The sequence below is a fragment of the Mustela lutreola genome, chromosome 8, assembly GCF_030435805.1.
Source record: "Mustela lutreola isolate mMusLut2 chromosome 8, mMusLut2.pri, whole genome shotgun sequence".
Taxonomy (NCBI): domain Eukaryota; kingdom Metazoa; phylum Chordata; class Mammalia; order Carnivora; family Mustelidae; genus Mustela; species Mustela lutreola.
In genome coordinates, this window is record NC_081297.1 from 113,295,249 (window position 1) to 113,316,185 (window position 20,937).

General features: G+C 36.2%; 1 protein-coding gene across 2 annotated transcripts in view; it reads left to right on the forward strand.

Moving 5' to 3' along the window:
- PTPRQ (protein tyrosine phosphatase receptor type Q) overlaps positions 1-20,937 on the forward strand; it is a 202,376-nt gene that overhangs the window by 21,622 nt on the left and 159,817 nt on the right. For both annotated transcript variants that reach the window (XM_059186422.1, XM_059186423.1), the window contains exons 9-14: positions 876-1,048; positions 10,338-10,518; positions 11,843-12,004; positions 12,109-12,288; positions 12,884-12,991; positions 13,147-13,428. In XM_059186422.1, coding sequence (XP_059042405.1) covers positions 876-1,048; positions 10,338-10,518; positions 11,843-12,004; positions 12,109-12,288; positions 12,884-12,991; positions 13,147-13,428 — 1,086 coding nt within the window. The remainder of the gene's footprint in view (positions 1-875; positions 1,049-10,337; positions 10,519-11,842; positions 12,005-12,108; positions 12,289-12,883; positions 12,992-13,146; positions 13,429-20,937) is intronic.

A 20,937-nucleotide genomic window follows, 5' to 3' on the forward strand; every position in this document is an offset into this window, starting at 1 on the left:
TCATAAGAAGTTATATTATTTTCTTTCTTGAGCCTTTCATTCAAGGTTCCTTATGGTAACCTTCCATAGTAATAAGAACAGTATAATTTTACTCATTTTATAGGTTAGCAAACTTAGGGGAGGGGTTAATTGGCTATTCATAATCACACTAGCTATAAACAAAAAGTAGACCAAAGCCCAGGGCATGTTTATCCTTGATTCATTATTACTCCTTTGGTACTGGGAGGGTTACTGGATGTCACTCATGGCTACTTTCTAACTACAATTTACGTAAATACTTGGTGCTTTATTGTAAGCCAGTGGTTAATTTGTTTCTGTTTCTCTTTGTTACTGAAAAGAGTAAAAGTATCTCAAATTAGAGACTCACATAATTCATTTGTAAAATCAGCGGACCGAAATCAATCAACTCTTCAAGCAATCTTATGTAATAAATTGAAAGATAACCTAGTTGAATTTACCAACTACATTTCATTTCAGGCAAAGTCTTCTGGATATTATTTTTTGATATGTTGTTATAATTTTATAAAGCTTTCAGGTGGGCATTAATCATCCCTAAACAGCTTTTTCTGGGAAGTTATTTTGATTAATGAATTTGTTTCAAACAAATATTATGACATTCTGATTTGAGGAAATTACTCTATGTTATCCTATTTCTTATTTACATTTTTGAGAACAATATGTGGAAATTTAACTCTATTTATTTAATGAGTCTTATACATATTTGTTAATAAATAATAAATTGTTGTAGTCTATTTTCTAATGGACTTAGTTACAAATCTTAAATGTTGAGCTAAGAATTTAGGGAATTTTTAAGATTTAAAAATATACTGTTAAACTCGTCCCTCTTTATTCTTCTTCTTTTTTTTTTTTTTTAGTTCCAGGTGCAGTATTTGATTTACAACTTGCAGAAGTAGAAGCCACACAAATAAGAATTACTTGGAAGAAACCACGACAACCAAATGGAATCATTAACCAATACCGAGTCAAAGTTCTGGTTTCAGAGACAGGAGTAATTCTGGAAAATACTTTGCTCACAGGAAAAGATGAGGTATTCACTTTCATTTCACATCTTGGTGAGCCCTTTCTCATTGGTTTTGGCCCTGATAACTTGGAAGACTTTCCAGCATTCAAACAAAATGTATGACAAGCATCATGGTACAAAGTGAAGTAAATTGGGGCTATAAAGTTCATGCAACTAGGTCATATTTCATTTTAGAACATATATTATTAGTTAAATGCTATCATTCTTTTTCAGCATATAAAAATGTTAATTGAGCAATGAAGCGGGACTAAAGGTGCTTCCATAAGTGAATATTATTATGGTAATTCAGTTAATGAATTGTTTAGAAACTCCTGTTATGATTTAAACACTCCTCTTATGCCTGCTTGCAATTTGTAACAGTTGCCAGGGAAAAGCACAGTATTTCGTAGTTGTTGACAAATGACTTGTCCTGTTCAGTCTTTGGGAGCTAATTTTTTTCAAAGCTCTCTCGTTGGGAAAAAAAAAAAAAAAAAAAAAGCAGAGTATGTTTGATTACAGAAAGCAGATGGCATCTAGGTGGCTCAGTTGGTTAAGTGTCAGGCTCAGGTCATGATCTCAAAGTTGTGAGGGTGGGCTCCTGTCCCACTCCCTGCAGTGAGGGGAGTTGGCTTGAGATTCTCTCTCTTCCTCTCCCTCTGCGCCTCTACCTGCTCACTCACTCTCTCTCTCTCTCTCAAATAAATAAATCAATCTTTAAAAAAAAAAAAAACCTACTAAATGATGGAGATTAAGCTATGCATGGATAAACGATAAAAGGACAATGTGTTTGCCTCTATTCACAATGGGAGTCTTATTTTTTCCCCCTTTGGTTTTTTGTTTGTTTGTTTGTTTTAAAGGTTTTATTTATTAATTTGAAAGAGAGAGAGAGAGAGATCATAAGCAGGCGGGGTGGGGGATGGTGGGGGAAGCAGGCTCCCCACTGAGCAGAGAGCCCCATGCGGGGCTTGATCTCAGAATCTTGAGATCATGACCTGAGCCAAAGGCAGAGGCCTAACCCACTGAGCCACCCAGGCACCCCTTCCCCTTTGTTTTTGTTAGAAATATGGGCCACACTGGTTTCCCTTTCCTGTCTTCATTCACCTTACCCAGCCAGCTCTTCACTTGTGAGAGCCCTGGAAGCCTCCACACTAGTCACATCCAAGAATGGGTACAAACATAAATGCACTTAAGACCAATGAATCCAATCACAGGCCTTGCAGGAGCTACCTGATGGCTGTTCATCAACTCATTTCTACTGTTTTGGTCCAGAATCACTGCTTTTTCTAGCTGTGCTATTATTTTTCCCCATACATATTGTCTATTCTATTTCTAGTCTCTACTTTCTTTCACTTCTTATACACCCTTGAAAATTGATGTTGCTGTGTGCTCAAAGCACTCTGGCTGCCCAAGATTTATGACTCCCAATTATTCAACATCTCCAGCACAGGATTAAAATTCAATCCTATGTTTACTCCTTTTCTGTGTGTAAAAGATGTGTTAAAGCTTTCTCTGATACTCTAGTGGACATTTCAGGCAAAGAGCAAAAGCTTAAACCTTTGCTCTGGCTCAGACGATCTTAAATTAGATAGTTGGCTGTTTTGAGACGAGGTGACAGATCTCCCACTTCTGTTAATGACATCTGTTGAACGGTCAGATACACCTGTTTTTCTCTCGAAACTAAGGTGTTCTAGAAAGACTTCTTTGGGATTCTGCTTCTGTCTATATGGCTTGTAATCCCTATGATACACTGAAGAGAGCATGAGCTTTAGAGTCCTATAAATCTGGGTTTAGATCCTGGTCACTTAATGGGCTCTACAGTAGAGAGATTGAGAGCATGGTTCTAGGAGGCAGAATGCTCGGGTTTAAACCTTGGTTTTGTCAATTACGGTTGGTTTAACCTTAGAAAGTTGGCCTGACCTTTCTGACCTTCAGTTTTCTCTTCTCAAAGATACAGATTGTAAGAGTCCCTATAACAAAAGTGTTAATGAGGATTTAATGGGTTAATGTGTACAAAAGAGTTTAGAACAGTGTGTGGTATGTAATAAGTGCTATGCTAAATAATTGTAAACTGTTGTGATTATTAATCACGGCATTGAAACTTTTGCTCTGATTGATACACATTATTAGTTTCTTTGACCTCTCTCAATAAAAGAACACGTTACTTCTCCTTATTTCTATGATGGTATCTTTTTTTTTTATCAGATCAGGTCTATTACTGATATTTCTGTTTTCCCATGTGACTGATGTTTGGGTTCATCTTTTGGGAAGTTGATTTGGGAGAGAGACATGGCAGAGGCTCTAAATCCAAACGGACTTCGGTTCTAGCCTTGGCTCTGCCTTATACTAGCTCTATAACCTCGGACAAGTCAACTTTTGGAGACTTGGTACCCTCATTTTTAAAGCAGAGCTTATAGACCTACCTTATAGGGTGAGGAGTAGGGGAAATAATAGTTAAAACCTCGGTGTAGTGTATTCATTTATTATGCTTCATTTTGACCTTGATACCAGATAAGGGCTCTTACTTTTCATTTGCTCTTCTACTTCTCAAAGTATGGCCTCCACACTCTTTCATAAGAATTATCTAAGTCTTTGAAATCTTGTTAGAAGTCACCAGTGACCTAAGTGTCAAATAAGGTGGTTATATATTTTTAAGTGTCCCCATCTTTATTATCTCCTCCAAAATCCATTTTTCTTCTCTCCTACTCTCCAGCTTTTTGATTATTTTCTGCCTCATGCTTCCTCCATTTTCATATGCTGTGACTTTGAAAAACTTTGCTCTTGTATAGTACAAATAAAAATGAAACAGCTAGTTCTCCTATAACTTTCTAACTCCTTCATTATAAACATATTCCAGCCAGTCCTGTTTTCAGCCTTCTTCTTACAGTCTCTTTTGATGATCATACGGTTTCAATCACAGCTTCCTACCTGAATAATCCCTTTGCCTTGCTTTCTACTCTGGTCTTTCTCTGGTACTCTATTCCTAATGGCAACCATCTGTAGAGAGATTCTGTCAGGGTTTATCTCATCTAAACTCATTTTCCCTCATAAAACAAACAAACAAACAAACAAAAATCCTTCTATGGATAATGGTCTGGTTAATGACCAGGAGGAGGAGACAAAGATGGGATACAGCTTGGAACCGATGGCTTGACAGATCCGGGGATGGCGATGGAGACCTGTGAAGGTTTCCACGGGACACACAAGAAGAAAGACAATAGTTTCAGTTATGAAGAATGAAGTCTGGAAAGAGACTAATTTGCACCCTAGATACCAAATTACTAGGCTTAGAATTCCTTTACTCTTTGGACTGGGACACCACAGGTCTCTGACGTGAAGGTCATTTTCAGAGCACTGAAAAGGCCTTTATGGTGCTTTTACATGCCTGATACTTCTCTTTTCAGATTATGGCCTTGTTACTCTTTCTGTTGTAAAAGTTCAAAACCATGGGGTTACCTCTGACTTGGGTTATACTGAACGTTGAGTAGTCATTCAAGATTAAGCCAGCTATTTTTACCTCCAAAGGGTAATTCATACATCTATATTTCATTCCTGGGTCCCCACCATAGCTCTGGATTGCATAGTCTCTTGCCTGGACTATTGTTGTCTTACTGCATCAGTTTTCCACTGTCGTATAACAATTTGCCACAAGCTCAAGACAACTCATATTAGGGGCACCTGGGTGGCTCAGTGGGTTAAAGCCTCTGCTTTTGGCTCAGGTCATGATCCCAGGGTCCTGGGATCGAGCCCCACATCAGGCTCTCTGCTCAGCGGGGAGCCTGCTTCCTCCTCTCTCTCTCTCTGCCTACTTGTGATCTCTGTCTGTCAAATAAATACATAAAATCTTTATTAAAAAAAGACAACTCATATTAATTTATTATGTCACAGTTTCTGTGAGTCAGGAATCCACACAGCTTAGATGCATTCTCTGCTTAGGGTCTTGTAATATTGTGGTCAGAGACTGTGCTGTGTTCTCGTCTGGTGGCTTGACTGGGAAGAAGCCATTTCCAGACTGATCAGCAGATTTAATATCCTTTTGACTGGAAAACTGAGGGCCTCAGCTTTTTGACTGGATGCTAGCCTTAGTCCCAGATCACAAAGGCCTCCCACAGGAAGATGGTCATGAGGATTTTCCCAAAGTGGCCATTTAGTTCATCCTGCCCGCAAGGGGAATCTGTTTGGTACAATGTAATCATAGGAATGTCATCCTCTCACCTTTGCCTGGTTTCATTGGTTATATGCAAATCATAGTTCCCACACAACCATAGGAATTATACAAATGCATGAACAGCAGCAGGTAGGAATAATAGGGGGGGTCACATGAGAGTGGGTACACCACACGGTCCCACCCCACTATTACATATTTCACACTCTATTAGAATAATCCTTCCAGGTTTACGTATATTATTTATACTTCTCTCTAATGCAAAGTAACTAAAAATCGAGAAGAGATGGGGAAGGTATATATCTATTTAAGAAATCTAGCTCCATGGTAGAAAGTGAGTCATCCTTATTGAAAATTTTTTTTCCAGAGACCTTTTATGGTTTGTTCATTTCTTAATAAATAGGGATTATATGAGTATGCTGAAACATGTATAAGATTTCATTTTCAATATTTAAACAAATTCTTGAAAAATATATTAGAAAATTAAATCTCAGAATTTGAAGACTTTTGTTTTAGATTTTATTTATTTATTTGACAGAGAGAAAGAGAGATCACAAGTAGGCAGAGAGGCAGGCAGAGAGAGAAGGGGCAGCAGGCTCTCTACCAAGCCAAGAGCCCGATGTGGGGCTCGATCCCAGGACCCTGAGATCATGAATGGAGCTGAAAGCAGAGGCTTAACCCACAGAGCCACCCAGGTGCCTACATTTGAAGACTTTTATTTCAGCTTCCAAATTTATATATGAATTGCATGTATAATATGCCTAATAAATGATTGGGAATCCAGACTCTGCTAAAATATTTGATCAGCTCTGATAATAGGGTAACTACTACCATAAAAACAGCTCCTATTCTATGAACTTTAAAATATTCTTCTTTGTGACCTCGCAGGCATGTGGTTATTAAGTAACTACAAAGTTCCAAGCATTCTGTTAGGTCCAAGAAATACACAAATGAGTAAGAAACTACTCTGTTCTCTAATTGTTCAGAACTGAACTATTTTTCTTCTAATGTTTACCAGTTTGTTTCCTCTCTCTTCTCTAGACTCACATGGTATGAGCTTGGAATTTGGAACCAGAGAAATCTGTTTCAGTCCTACTTCTGCTATGACTATTTTTGTGAACTTGAACAGATGACTGTAAAATTAAGCTCTTGATACCTCTTTGGGCTATAATGAAGTGATATATGAGTGAAAGTACTTAGCACTATATTTGACACGTAGTAGTTTTAAATGTCATTCTTTGTAGTAGTAACAATAGTACACAGTAGTGTAATTTTTTATCATTTGAAAACAATGGTCGTTTCCCTAAGGCTTAATGTCCTCAGTTTCTCATCAGCTGTGGTTTCTGGATCCATCATATTATTGATTACTCTCCTATGTATATTTTCCAGTTTGTCAATGAGCCTCTTAATTATCTGAACACAATATTCCATATGTAATTTGATTAGATCTGTCTTGAGAAGAAATATTTTCTACCTTGATGTTCATTTCTTACTTCTTTCAATGCAAAGAATAAAATTAATTTCTTAGCAAGACTTATTCCACTGAGACTAAAGTCTGTAAAACCCTTGAGTCATCTCTCCATGGACTGCTCTTAAGTTGAATTTTCAGTCAGCTCTCATCCTGTACTTGTTCTCCTGGTAGAATCCTGGAGCATTTTCTCCCCTAAAACACCATCTTGCTGCCTAATGTTATGAATTTCTGCGATTTATACAGATACATCTTTTCATCCGATTTATTTCACAAGAATCTCAATCTTTGTCATTGGTGAACATGAGAAGAAAGCCAGCTAAATGCTTGACCAATTGCTATGGAATGAAGCTGACAGGACTCAAGGGTAGCTTAGGAATGCTTGTGATAAAGTTTACTTTATTGACCATTAGGAACAGAAAAAGAATTAAGCCTTAAGGATTTGTCACCCAAATAATATGCAGGAGGATACAATATCCATTAGGTTTCCAAACATACACTAATTGTGGACTTTTCTTTTTGCCACTGCTTAATAACAGCATAAATCATGTTCTATAATAAAATATAGAAGCCTTTCTTAAGAATAAGTCAACTGTTTTCATTAATTTAACCCAGTAGACCTCCAGTGAGTCCAAATTGATAGATGTAATGGAGTTTTTTTTTTTAGAAATAAAATCACATTAGCTATAATGAAGGTAATTACACGTAGAATCGGGTTGGTTTATACAGATGGATTAGGAATTTAACTCTGAGGAACTTGTAATTCTTTCACATAAATTCCAAAGATTCCTGGGTAACATATGAGAGGCCTTTCATGTTGGTGAACTGTGACATTTCCTAAGTCAATTGTGTTCAACCAAGGGAGATTTTGCTCTCCAGTTGGCAATCTTTGAAGACGTTTTTCTTTGTCACAACTGAGGAGATGCTTCTCATGGGTCGGGACCAGGGATGTTGCTAAACCTCCCACAACAAAACATTATCTAACACAGAATGTCAATAGTACTGAGGTTGAGAGCCTGGGACTAACTCAGTCTGAAGCCTTTAGGAGTTGCAGTGGGCTTCTTTTCCCTTCTGTTTCTCTCACGTCCATTTCTACCACTTCCAACTACTTTTTCTTTCTTTCTTTTTTTTTTTTTTTTTTTTTTTTAAGATTTTATATTTGACACAGAGAGAGAGAGAGCGAGAGAGTGAGCAAACACAAGCCGGGGTAGTGGCAGGCAGAGGAAGAAGCAGACTCTACACAGAGCAGGGAGCCCAATGTGGGGCTCAATCCTAGTATCCTGGGATCATGACCTCATCCAAAGGCAGATGTTTAACCAACTGAGCCACCCAGGCACCCCCTAGTTACTTTCTTCAGTTCTAGTTCTTTCCCATCATTTTTGCTCTTGAGATAATTATTTTTTATTCTTTGAAAAATTTAATATCTGCTGTCTTTTTAAGAGAGGCGAAGTGTGGGAAATATTCATGGCACAGCCCTCTCAGTGGTAACAAATAATATTCTGGGTTGTTGTGAAACCAAGGTTCAAATCATCGCCCCAGTTAGGAAGGGTCTTTCCAGAATACCAGAATTCGAGAGAAATTCAGAAAGTCAAAATTATTTAGGTCAACTCTTTCATTGAAATGGCAGTTGCCAACAGAGATGCTTAACTTAGTTAACCGATAGGATGCTGTGGTTTTACTCTCAATAATGTATCTGACATGGAGTGTAAAATATTGGGAGATTTAATGCAAAGTTGTAGTTCAGGGGGAAATTGTACTAATTCATTGTACCTTCTGTAGTGCTTTGTACACAGTAGACTCTCAAAGAGTGGCTGATTGATAGTGGAAACAGCTGTGTGTTTCAAGCATAAACTATTGACTGGAATACCAGAGCATCTCTGAATTATGTGTTTGTGATTCATGCCCTTCCTGATTTCCTTGTGGAGGCAGAACTGAAGTGAGCCGTTGGAAGATAGAAGACCTTTAACTTGTCCCATATAGAGTTCCCTTTTCAGAGTTCTTTTTGCAACAATTTTAGAATAGATCTTATAGGTGTCCCCCTGCTTTCCATCACAATACTCTTCTGGCTAAAAATGTAACAAGATTTAGATAACTTTATTTTATAAACATCATTTGGAGAACTAGAGATTTCCTTGGACCATTTCTCCATTCTTTCATATCTCAGAAAAGTTAATATTCCAATGGCCTATCTTCCTGTTTTTGGCTCTAGGACTAAAGACAACACCAAAACATGTAAGATAATTAAAAAAATAAGAGTACCAAAACTTACTTACATAAATAAAACCTTTATTATATATTATAAGTTTTGAGGATACGAGAGCATGGAGTTGGGAAGGAATAAATGCAAAAAGCATTTTTGCTTTTCTTAAAAAGGTAAATTTTGAAGTAGAACTTGAAAAGGAATGGACCAAAAGCAAGTAGTTCTTGCAATTTTTTTTTTCAAAATGATTTTATCTTGGAAAATTTTGAACAGATATAATAGTAGAGAAGAGAATGTAATAACCCCCTATTAGTCCTTCACCTTGGTTTAGTAACCAACATCCTGCCACACCAACATCAGCTGTTTCCCATTGTTACTATTGCCTTAGACATATTTTAGAATGAATTCCAGACTTCATTTTGCTCCTACATGCCTACTTAAGAGCAAATCTCTAAAACTTATGGACATTTTAATTCATATAATGATTCCATTACCATGAGTATCAGAATTACTAATATTGTTTTGGTATCATCTAATATCTAGAACATATTCAAATTTTCCTGATTATCTTTGAAGACTGTGTTGGTAGGTATGTACTAATTAGAATCCAAAGTCCACACATTTCATTTGGTTGTTAAGTCTCTTAAGGCAACATTTACTTTGATTAACACTTAGCGTTATTTCCGAAGTTGAAAAACTACAGAAAATACTTAATAGTATTTGGCCCAAATACCCTTTCCTCTATCAGTTATGCTGTGTGGGGAGGGAGAAGGGAGAGAGTCATCTTGTTATCCCAATAGAAACTCTTTCTTTCTTTATCTGTAATGTGCCCCTGATATTTTCTCTTCAGTATAGGTTAATTTGGTGAACTTGACATGTGTGAAGTACATTATGGGATGTAGGAGCAATCACGGTTGCTTAAAATATTCTTTAGGTCCAGAGCCTTGGACAAGCTATTTGAAAGCTATTGCCATGCAGCTTTGTTCTTGTCTGTAACTTCCCTTGATCAAAGATAAACTACTGTTTATTGATGTATCAAGTGGGCATGAAAGCCTCTCACACCTCATGTGCAAATGAGAACACAAAGATAGAGAAGCAAAACATATTTTAACAAGGCAATGTGCCCAGAACACTTACTTTTGGGGGTGAATAGTTTTAAAATAGTTTAGTTATGAAACTTCTGTATGCGGACAACTAATTTTACAATAAAGTAACTCACTCCAGTAACAAATATCCCCTTCATCCCATAATACAGTATTGATCTCTTAAATAATGGAGTGATCAGGATGTGTTAAAATGATGCAGGAATTTAATAGCTCTAGGATGAAATCTGGGAATGTAAAGGAAAACAGTAGCCATGGAAATAATATTATCTTTTTAAAAAGTGTGATTCCAAAGTTACTAGTTTTTTAAGTTAAATACTTGAGCGAAGTCATTATTAAGTGTAACTGTTAGAGTCATGGTAAATGTCTGTTTTTAACTGCAGTATATAGATGACCCTATGACTCCAGAAACTGTGAACATAGTAGAGTCAATGGCAGAATTATTTGAGGGTTCAGCAGAGATATCTTCAGACCTGTACTCTCTTGCTTCCACTATATATAACAGCCATGCACATAATAACTTTCCTGTGAGGAACAGAGTTGAAGACCAGCATTCAGCAATTGGTAGGTACAATTTTTATGTTCTTTGAAGTGCATTTCAAACCACCAGTCCTAGCTAGCCCAGATATGAACCTTAACTTCGAGTTCAACCATATTATTAATGGTTCATGAGCTGGAGTCAGATTTTTTTTCTTCTTCAACTGTTGGATAACCTCATGCAGCAAATGGAAATGCCACACAGGCAGGAGTTGGCCCCTCCTAACCCATCTGACCTTCCTCCTAGAGAAAGTAGCACCCTAGAGTCTCTGGCCAAGCTGCATAGACAATCAGTTATTACAGTTGCCAAAGCAGGTGTGATGGGGAGGGATTAACATATCTTCAAATCATTTACAGGCCTCCCACTCTCTGCAGCTTTTGAGTAATAGGTTTTCAAATGTCACTAAAGGTAAATAGGTCAGAAAGTTACAACTCTAGTGCATGCGGTGATAAACAGGTGTAGGTGACCCCAGTGATGTGGTGATGTCATTAGTGTATACACTTGCTTTTCAGGGTCAGTAGATCTTATTGTTTCTAAGAGAAGAATGCCATAGATAGCAAATTAAAAATACTTGGTTACACGACACAAGATCTAAATGATCTCTTTGGTCATTCTAAGAGTGAGAAGAATTTTTTTTTCATTGCCTTTTTTCTGATTTGGTAATTATCTCATTCCAAATTAAAAGTGTTATGTTATATTATGATGGTAGAATTAGTAAAAAAAAAAATCACATTGTATTCAATATATGTTTATTTCATTTACTGATACATTTTTTTCCTGGGCAAAGACCAGAGCAAGACCAAAAATTAAGAGACCTACAATTTCTGATACAGATGTTTCCTTGGGTATTTGTTTGGCCTAATTTTTATTTAACATTGTTGGAAGCACAGGTTCTTAATTTAAAGAACTTAACATTTGTTGAAATCCTTATTCAGGCATATTTATGTGTAAGTTACCCTAGCACGTTTACTTTAAACCTCAAAGAGTTTTAATAAAGGTAAGGTGATTTTTGAGTCCAAATAATTCTCATTTTGATAATATTTACATTACAACAGAGCATTGACTTATAACATTTTAATTTGATATTACTGCCTCATCTTTCATTTCAGAAAGCAATTCTTAGCCAGTCCCTTTCAGAAGTCTATATTTTTCCAAAACCTTAGTCTCATGTTCCAGGATGTATGTATTATTAATAATATATATATATATATATATATTATTCATACATATCTTCATTATTTTGCATAAAGAAGTACATAGAGAAATTAATGACTAATGTGAAGTCAAGTTTAAGATTTCACTCTGTGAGCAAAAAATAATTTTGATGATTTTTTTAACTGATTTCAATAGGAACTACAGAGAATCTGTATATCACTAACATTGCAGCTGAACAGCTGTCTTATGTTATCAGGAGGCTTGTACCTTTCACTGAGCACATGATTAGTGTATCTGCTTTCACCATCATGGGAGAAGGACCACCAACGGTTCTCAATGTGAGGACACAGGAGCAAGGTAAGAATGTATTTCCTTTGAAATAATTACCTGCAAATATTTTTCTTACACATTGTAATACATTTTCTTTTTGTTCACATTAATTGTTCATTCTTCTTTACAAGTGCCAAGCTCCATTCAAATTATAAACTACAAAAATATTAGTTCTTCATCTATTTTGTTATATTGGGATCCTCCAGAATATCCCAATGGAAAGATAACTCATTATACCATTTATGCAATGGAACTGGATACAAATAGAGCATTCCAGATGACCACGACAGCCAACAGCTTTCTCATAACAGGTAGAACAATCTTTTTTAAAACATTGCTTTTCTGATGAAAACAGGCATCTCCTTCTGCCTTAAGCACTGCAGGACACGTGCTGCATATTTCAGATTTCCTTATGCTGTGCTGCCATGGATATCTTGAAAAATGTGCAGAAATACCTTGATTAAATGAGTTTTTCTTTATCTATATTTATCTACAAAAAAAGAGAGAGATAATCAGACCACAAGTATTGTACGGACATACTTAACCCAGAAAATATTTTTATCGGGTACACTGAAATAAAGTGTTAAAAACTTTAAATGCATGAATGTGAAAATCAGCTGAAGTAACTGAGTTGAATGCTGTTTGTGCCAGGTCAACATAGTCCTTGCAGTGGGCCAAAAATTATTTTTCAGCTTCAGATGATTGCCTTAATATTCAGAAAAGAAGTAAAATATCAACATGGGAAGGCACTTAAGCCCATGGAATTTTGGAACACTGGGATTACATGGAAATTCACTTGGAGAGCCAGTCTCCCAAATAAATTATTTTCACTAGTCCTTTGTCAAATGAACCTAACCCATGAATGTTATTTTATGATCTTAAGCAGATTACCTGTTGTCATTATAGGGTTAAAGAAATACACAAAATACAAAATGAGAGTGGCTGCCTCAACCCATGTTGGAGAAAGTTCTTTGTCTGAAGAAAATGACATCTTTGTGAGAACTCCAGAAGATGGTAAGAATATCAGGTGCAATTTTAATTAAAAAAAAAAAAAAAAAAAAAAAGCAAGTAGTGTCACATGCTTACTGCTGTCTACCTCATGTTCTCTAGTGGCTAAAGCAATTAGCATGGAAAAATACAGTATTTAAAATTTTGTTTTCATCTCCCAGAGCCAGAATCATCACCTCAAGATGTTGAAGTTATTGATGTTACTGCAAGTGAAATAAATTTGAAGTGGTCACCACCTGAGAAACCCAATGGGATTATTGTTGCTTATGAAGTGCTGTATAAAAATATAGATGCCTTATTTATGAAGAACACCTCAACCACAAACATAATCTTAAGGGACTTAAAACCTTACACCCTCTACAACATTTCTGTCAGGTCATATACCAGATTTGGTCATGGCAATCAGTTATCTTCTTTACTCTCTGTAAGGACATCTGAGACCGGTAAGTTGTGTATTTGTTGTATAATAATACCTAGTAATGAAGTAAACATGGCTGACAATTGTCATATTGTTTGTATCTTCAGTAACCTACAATCTCTCATTCTTTTTTATATAATCTAGAAATTTATTTGGTGTTTTTTTTTTTCTGGTAAGGTGTGGGAAAAGGGCTTGCTGTGTCAATTGTTATGTCTTATTTACATATATGGGAATTCCAAAATAAGGTCAGCGAATTTTTCAAATGCAAGACCTTGAGAAACCAAGGAAACTTTCAGTGTACCTGTAAAATAACGACGTGCTTGCAAATTCAGTAAAAGCAGAGCACACTCATAAGAACAGAGTTCTGTACTCCAATAAGGTATGTGTATAGAGAGGTGCAGAGTGGGAGCATAGGAAGGGCATGCCTGGGTGGGGTTTATGGAAGAGGTAGCATCTGACCTAGTTCTTGAAGAGCAGGATAAAATGGATGTTATTGAAGTTGTTGGGTAGGCAGGGAGGGGAATATCTTATCTAAAGGAAATCATGGAAGCAAGGAATTATACTCTTGGGTTTCAGTTTCAGTGCTACCAGAACAAATAGCATAAGGTAGACATTCTGCTTGATGATCTTAGCTTATTGTTATGTTATGTTTATAATCATATATTGGAGCATCACCCTTAAGCCAACTCTATAATTTATGCCAAGAATTAATAACTAAATGTAAAGTTACTGGTTGATTCCTACTTTAAAAAAATTAAATATTTATTGACTAGCTACTGGCTGAGCCATGTGGAATTACCATTCCTATGGGTTATAATGGCCAAATATCAGCAATTTCATATGTTTCAGCCGGATGCTCTATGTGAGGCCCTGTCTCTAACCTTGAGGATCCAGGTGTCTAGCAAAGCTAGATATAGAAGCTTTAAACAGAAGTTTCTTCTTGACGCTGTTCACAGATATTAATGAGATGTCGCAAAAGAGCCCATGGAGAATGGCGCTCTTTAATTGCTGGACTGAGAGAATAATAAAAGGAAAGTTTTATAGCACTAAGAGTTATCCCTTAAAATGAAATCTAATTGATGTTAAACTGTATGTTGGCATGTTTCATTGTTTTTATAGAAATTGGTTTTAAAATCAGTATTTTTTTTAAGAAAAATACCTGCTCTTTACCTGACCTAGCTTTATTTTACATTGGGTCAAGGAAAGAAATCATTATATTTTAAACACCTACAAAGTGCCATGGGCTATGTCATTGGCTTTCATGAAAATTTCCTTTTTAGTTTTAAAATAGAGCATTAAGGTATTATTATCTTCATTGCCTAATAAAAAGCAGGTCTGAAAAGTTCATCCTTTCAGTAAATACTCAACACATATTTGCAATATACCAAGGCTACTGAGAATATAGTCTTGTAAAGGAAAGTGAATTTCTACCCTCTAAAGTTAAAATTAATTGGTGGATGTTTAATTCCTTAAGGTCACCCAGCTGGTAAGTGACGAAGCTGGACCTGGAACTCAAATGAATCAGACTGTAAAGCATATTTCCTTTCACAATATAATCTGTTTTAGAAAACATCAATAAAGTTGGTAAATTATAGAATATATTTGGGATTTTTTTGCAGTGATATTTTGCTGCTTGGGTTCTGCACAGCTTGAGGATGGAAAGGAGAACTTTTAAAGTTCCTGTTATGTTAAATAATCACCATATTTATGAATATTTATCAAATACTTCACTGCTTAAGTGGTCACAGATCAAGAATACCTTATCTTCATGATTATCTATAGAATAATCTTTTTTGTTGGCTAATTTTTACATGCATGCAATCTTTTACTTAGTATTGAATAAGTAAATTTAATTTTCATTTTACTATCTCTTAGATGAGCTTAATTCCAAGGTAAGGATAATAAACCTTAAATGAATATAAGAATTTAATTTGACATGTAATTAAAAATGAGAATATTAGTTTTGAAAGGGATCTTACAAAACATACAGAACTCTTTATTTTATAGATGAGGAGACCCTAGAAATGCTTTAGCAAAATGACTCAAAAATCAGAGTAGATGAGAAGTAATGTTAGGACTTGGAGGTAAGCCTCCTGAGCTAGTGATAAAAGTAGAGAGAAGAAGGAAACAACTTATGCCTGGGCTCACTAGCTCACCCATTTGTGTGGGTTTAGGTCATTTTGACACTAGACTCTTCAGAAGCAAAACAGACCAAATAATAGGGCATAGTGTTCAGTGTCCATACTTCTAATTCTAACTCTCTGTCCTAAAGTGTCTTACTTTCAACATCTTTGCATCCTTCATTCCAGATGGAAATGGTGGACAATGAACTCTACATTACTGACTTTCCTCATAATATGTGTGCAACTACTGAGCCACCAACTTTAGCTCTTTTTGCAAAAGAGGAAGCTAGAATGTTAAGTAGTCTCAAGGTGTCATTTGAAGGAAAATGTACTCAAGAACAATTATCTATTCCCAAGCCTTCATGTTCTTATTAAATACAATGAATTCATCCTCTACTGTTGTTATTAAAAAAAAAAAAAAGAGCCTATTTTTCAATATTGTTTCAGGAGAAATTGAGAGATTGGTTAGTGGTGTGTTAATGCTGCTAGCTTCAAATTAAGAATAAATTCTTTGTGCACATACTTTATCTTGTTTGGGGAATCAGTTTACTTATGCTTGGGAGTAAAATACTCTGTGTTCAAGCAGAAAAGATTAATCTGAGGTGGATCTCATGGCTGTGTGTGTGTGTGAAAGAGAAACTGTGTGATTATGTGCTTTTTAAGTATAGAATGTATAGTTTGCAAACAAATAAGATTAATTCATGTTTTCTTATAGTCAGGGTTCAGTAATCACATAAGGAACTTTAAGTTCTCATACAGATTACCTTTTGGTGATCTTTATTTTTCTCTTTCCTTTTTTAAGATCTAACTTTCTTTGTGGTAAGTCTAACAAAATACCTTGAATATGTCTGGTATGTAGTAATAACCACTAGTGGATAGCATCTTAGATGTTGACCAGAATTTTGTGTAAGACCCTATAGATTTATTTATATTAATGAATAGAAATTAAAAAATTTTCTACATGTCATTGTAATTGTGTATACCAAACAACAATCTTTTGGCATACTAAAAATTACATGTCACTTCCTGTTTTAGGACCATCATGAGCAAACTTTTCTTATTTTTATTTTTTAAATAGATTCAACTTACTTTCAACTGATTGTAATAATTTATTTTTTATTCATTAGTTATCTATTTTACACAATACTTTTTCAATTTGACACACTGTGTTAGTTCAGAAAACTCTAAGTCCATCATTACTCTCCAAAATCAGTAAGCCATCAGGTCTGTCTTCTTCATTTTCCCTGAATCCAACACTGGTTATCCCTAAGGATAAATGAATAAAAATGCAAAGGATATCAGCCTGGGGTCAGGGATGTATATTTATTTTCTGACTACTGGTAGTAGGCAGACAACTCCAGAGGGACAACTTAGTAAGTTCCAATGAGAATTTTTCAAAATCAGAAGTCATAATGAGTTATGAAGTTCAGGCATTGTATTACTAACTCCTTTTATTCTTGCTGTTAAAGAGCTATTCAATTCAATCTTGTTTTGCTTAGCTGTGAATTTCTCTCTTGCTTTTAAATATATTTTATGTCATGTTGAATGTATTATTCATGGCCTGAACAGGTTTTCGTGGATTCATGCATTGTGGATATAGCAGTAAGACAGAATTCCTACCATCCTAGAACTTAATATTTTAGATGTTTCACAGAAAATAAATCAGTAAACAAGTAATGTATATGACTTCGGTAGTGTTAAATTCTAGTAAGAAAAAAAAAAACAGGGAAAGAATAGAGAGTTATTGACTAGTAAGCAAACTGTTTGAGGCAGAGGACAATTATATTGGCCCAGAGAGAGTAACAAATGTATAAGAGTAAATTAGATGAGGATAAAAAATAAAAATGCTCCAGAAGAAGGAATAGCAAAAGCCAGATCCTCAGATGGGAAGATATTTGTGTGGTTGAAGAAGAGCAGAGGACTTCTGTCATTTGAGTACTAGGAATTATGGGAAGAGAATTAGCAGATGAGGAGAGAGACAAGCTGGCGAAGGTAGACTGTGCAGATTCTTGGTGTCATTCTAAGAGGTTTGGAGTTTAATTTTAATGAGTAGCTATTGAAGAATTATGACAAGAACATGATATGATTTGTAATTTTGGAAGGTCATTACTCACTATATTGGATTTGGGAATGCGGAGAAAAACACAATTACTTACTAGGTATTTCATTTGAATATCTGGGTGAATGATGGTACCATTTACTGAGATAGGGAAGTCTGGAGAAGAGGTCAGCTTGGAGGAAATTCAGTTCTGCTTTGAACATGTTTTAAATATCTGATTACTTGTTATTAAGGCAATTGGATATGTAACTTTGAAACTCAGGGAGAGGATTCAGGGTTGAATATACAATTTGAAGTCAAGGGATGAGATAAAGTCACCTCAGGGGGCATGTAGCTAGAAATGGAAAGAAGCAGACACCTATGTTCTGAGGCAATATAACCTATAGACTTGGGGAAGTCAGAGAGGAGTTAGTCAAGGACTAATCAGAAGTGGGTTGTGGTGAGGTAAGAGGAAAATCAGAAGATTGTGTCTTGTAATGCAAGTGAATAAAGATTTTCAAGTAGAAGGAATCTATTTCCTGTGCCAAATACTGCTGCCAGTGAAGTGAGTAAAATGAGGGCATACAACTGAGTGGTTTAGCATTATGGAGATCACTTGTGACTTCATGACAGCAGGTTTCATGGAAAAAATGGAGGAAAATGCCTGACTAAATAAAGTAAGACAAAGAATGACAGATTGAAAAAGTGGAGAAAATGAGTAAAGCTGACTTTTGAGCACTTTTGATATGACATGGAGGACAGAATGGAGCAATATTTGAAAGGGAAAAGGGAGTCAAGTGTCTTTTTTCTTTTGCTGTGATATAACATGTGTATGTGTGTTCACATCGACACAAAATAGAAATAATTCAACAAAAAGAAAAATCAATAACACAACAGAGAGGGAATAACTTCAATTCTAAAACCTCTGACCAGATAAGATAGAATGGAATCTAGCAAAGAAATGGGGGGCTGGCCAAATTTCCATCGATTGTTGAATGGATAAAGAAGCCTATTAAAACAAACGAATAAATTGAGGGTTGCTGGGGGGAGGGGGTTTGGGAGAAGGGGGTGGGATTATGGACATTGGGGAGGGTATGTGCTTTGGTGAGTGCTGTGAAGTGTGTAAACCTGGTGATTCACAGACCTCTACCCCTGGGGATAAAAATAGATGTTTATAAAAAATAAAAAGTTAAAAAAAAAAAAGAAGATGTATTTTCATACAATGGAATGCTACTCAGCCATCAAAAAGAATGAAACCTTGCCATTTGCAATGACATTGATATAGCTAGAGAGCATTATGTTAAGAGAAATAAGTCAGTCAGAGAAAGACAAATACCAATGCATGCAGAACTTAAGAAACAAAACAGATGAACAGAGGGGACAAAAAAGAGAGGAAAACCAGGAAGCGGACTCTTAACTATAGAGAACAAACTGATGGTTACTGGAGAAGAGGTTAGTGGAGAGATAGGTTAAATAGATGATGGGGATTAAGGAGGGCACATATGATGAGCCCTAGGTGTTGTATGTAAGTGATGAATAGCTACATTCTACACCTGTAACTAATATTACACTGTATGTTAATAAACTGGAATTTAAATAAAGACTTGAAAGAAGAAATAAAAATAAGTGCCGAGCTATGTCTTGGAAGGAAGTTAGGAGAGAAAGCAGTTAAAGGAAAGTCAGTAGAAGGAAGATAATGCTGTTCTCTCCTGAGTGTTTTTATTATCTCAATGAAGTGGGAAGCAAGTTTTTCAGCTTTGAATAAGAAGTAGGGAAGATTTTTGGATGTTTGTGGACAGAGAAGATGGTGAAAACATACTTAACAGAGTTGTAGACGGAGCTGACAAAAGTAAATATAGGCTGCTGGGAGGTAGAGATGATTCATTTGAAATTTGAGGTTTAAATTTAAATGAAGCTTGTTAGCCTAGAGTTTTGTTTTCTTTCGATATTTTCAGCTGTTCAGTGCAGATCTGGAATTAGCACTGAGCTCAGTTTAACTCAAATCGGAATTTTGCTGGAAAGCCAGATGGAAACAGAAGGAGCTGATGGAGATTACTAGGGGCTGGTTGTGGAGGTAGGCTCTGGCCTGAGTGAGTAGGGAGATGAGGACATAGTGGTGGCGATGAACAGCGAAGTTATGATGAGGGTCGCAGGTCTGTTGGATCTTCAGAACAAAGGTCAGTAAGCTAGAAAGGTAGGAGGTGTTGCCAAAGAAAGGAATATCGGCAGTGATGGGTAACGACTAGGTTGTGGTTATAACCACAAAAGCTACTGGTTAAAGTAAGGTGGAGGAAAACTAGAATTATGGAGATCAAGGAATATAGAGTCCGGGGAATTGGGCAGATCATTTGCTTTGACATTGACATCTCTTAAGAGTGGTAGAGAGGAAGTCAGTCATTCAAGTGACAATTTTTTTTTTCTTTTTTAAGTTTTAATTTTAATTCCGGTTAGTTCACATGCAGTGTTATATTAGTTTCAGGTGTGCAGTGCGGTGATGCAGCACTTCCCGCGCTCTCTGGCGCTCGGCACGGGAAATCCCCATCACCTATTTCCCCCCTCTCCCCACCCTCTTCCCCTCTTAGGTAATAACATTTTTAAGATGTTTGAAGAAGTTTGACTCTTAAGGAGGGGTAGCGCTAGAGCTTGTCAGGTAGAAGGAAGGAGAAACAATCCAGATATGGCAAAGAGTGATAAATCCAGCTACTGAACTCCCAGGTCCTATGATTTTAGGGATTGTAGGAAAGGAAAAAAAAAAAAAAAAAAAGACTGCCTGTTACCCAAGAGCGCTAAGTTGAAGCTGAGTTCTGTCTGAGAGGATCGATATGTTTAGTTGCTTTTGAATAACAGCAATTCCCTCACAGATTCATTTTAACTTAAATTCTGAAGTGAAGTTTTTCAGGTGGCCTGGATTTCAGCCACATACGCTCTTAGGGATAGGCTTGCAGTTCAAAACTGCATCATTTTTCTTTCTTTTTTTCATCTAGTGTGGAATAAGAAAAAAAAAATCTTCTCTGCCCTCTTTTGTGTGGTGGTTTCACTTCCCACTCCCTCCTCCCTGAGGGTGGTCACAGCACACTGCACAAGATCACACTGAATTCTGGGGTATTCTGCAGAATAATTCAAGTTGCCCTCTGGGTTGTCCAGTAGAGTGGTTGAAATTGTGTGCTTTTGGTCTTCCAGTTTCTTATACAAGGATATTCCTTACTCTGCTCTTGGCCCAAGGCTTTCTCTTCTTTATCTGGCATTCCACACAGCTGTTAATGCAAAAACATCGCCAGGATTGGCCAGTCCTCTCTAAGACAAAGCTGGCTTTCCTACCAGCTTCTGTTTCAGGATACCCATTTTAACTTTGTTTTTTGTTTATTTTTTTTCT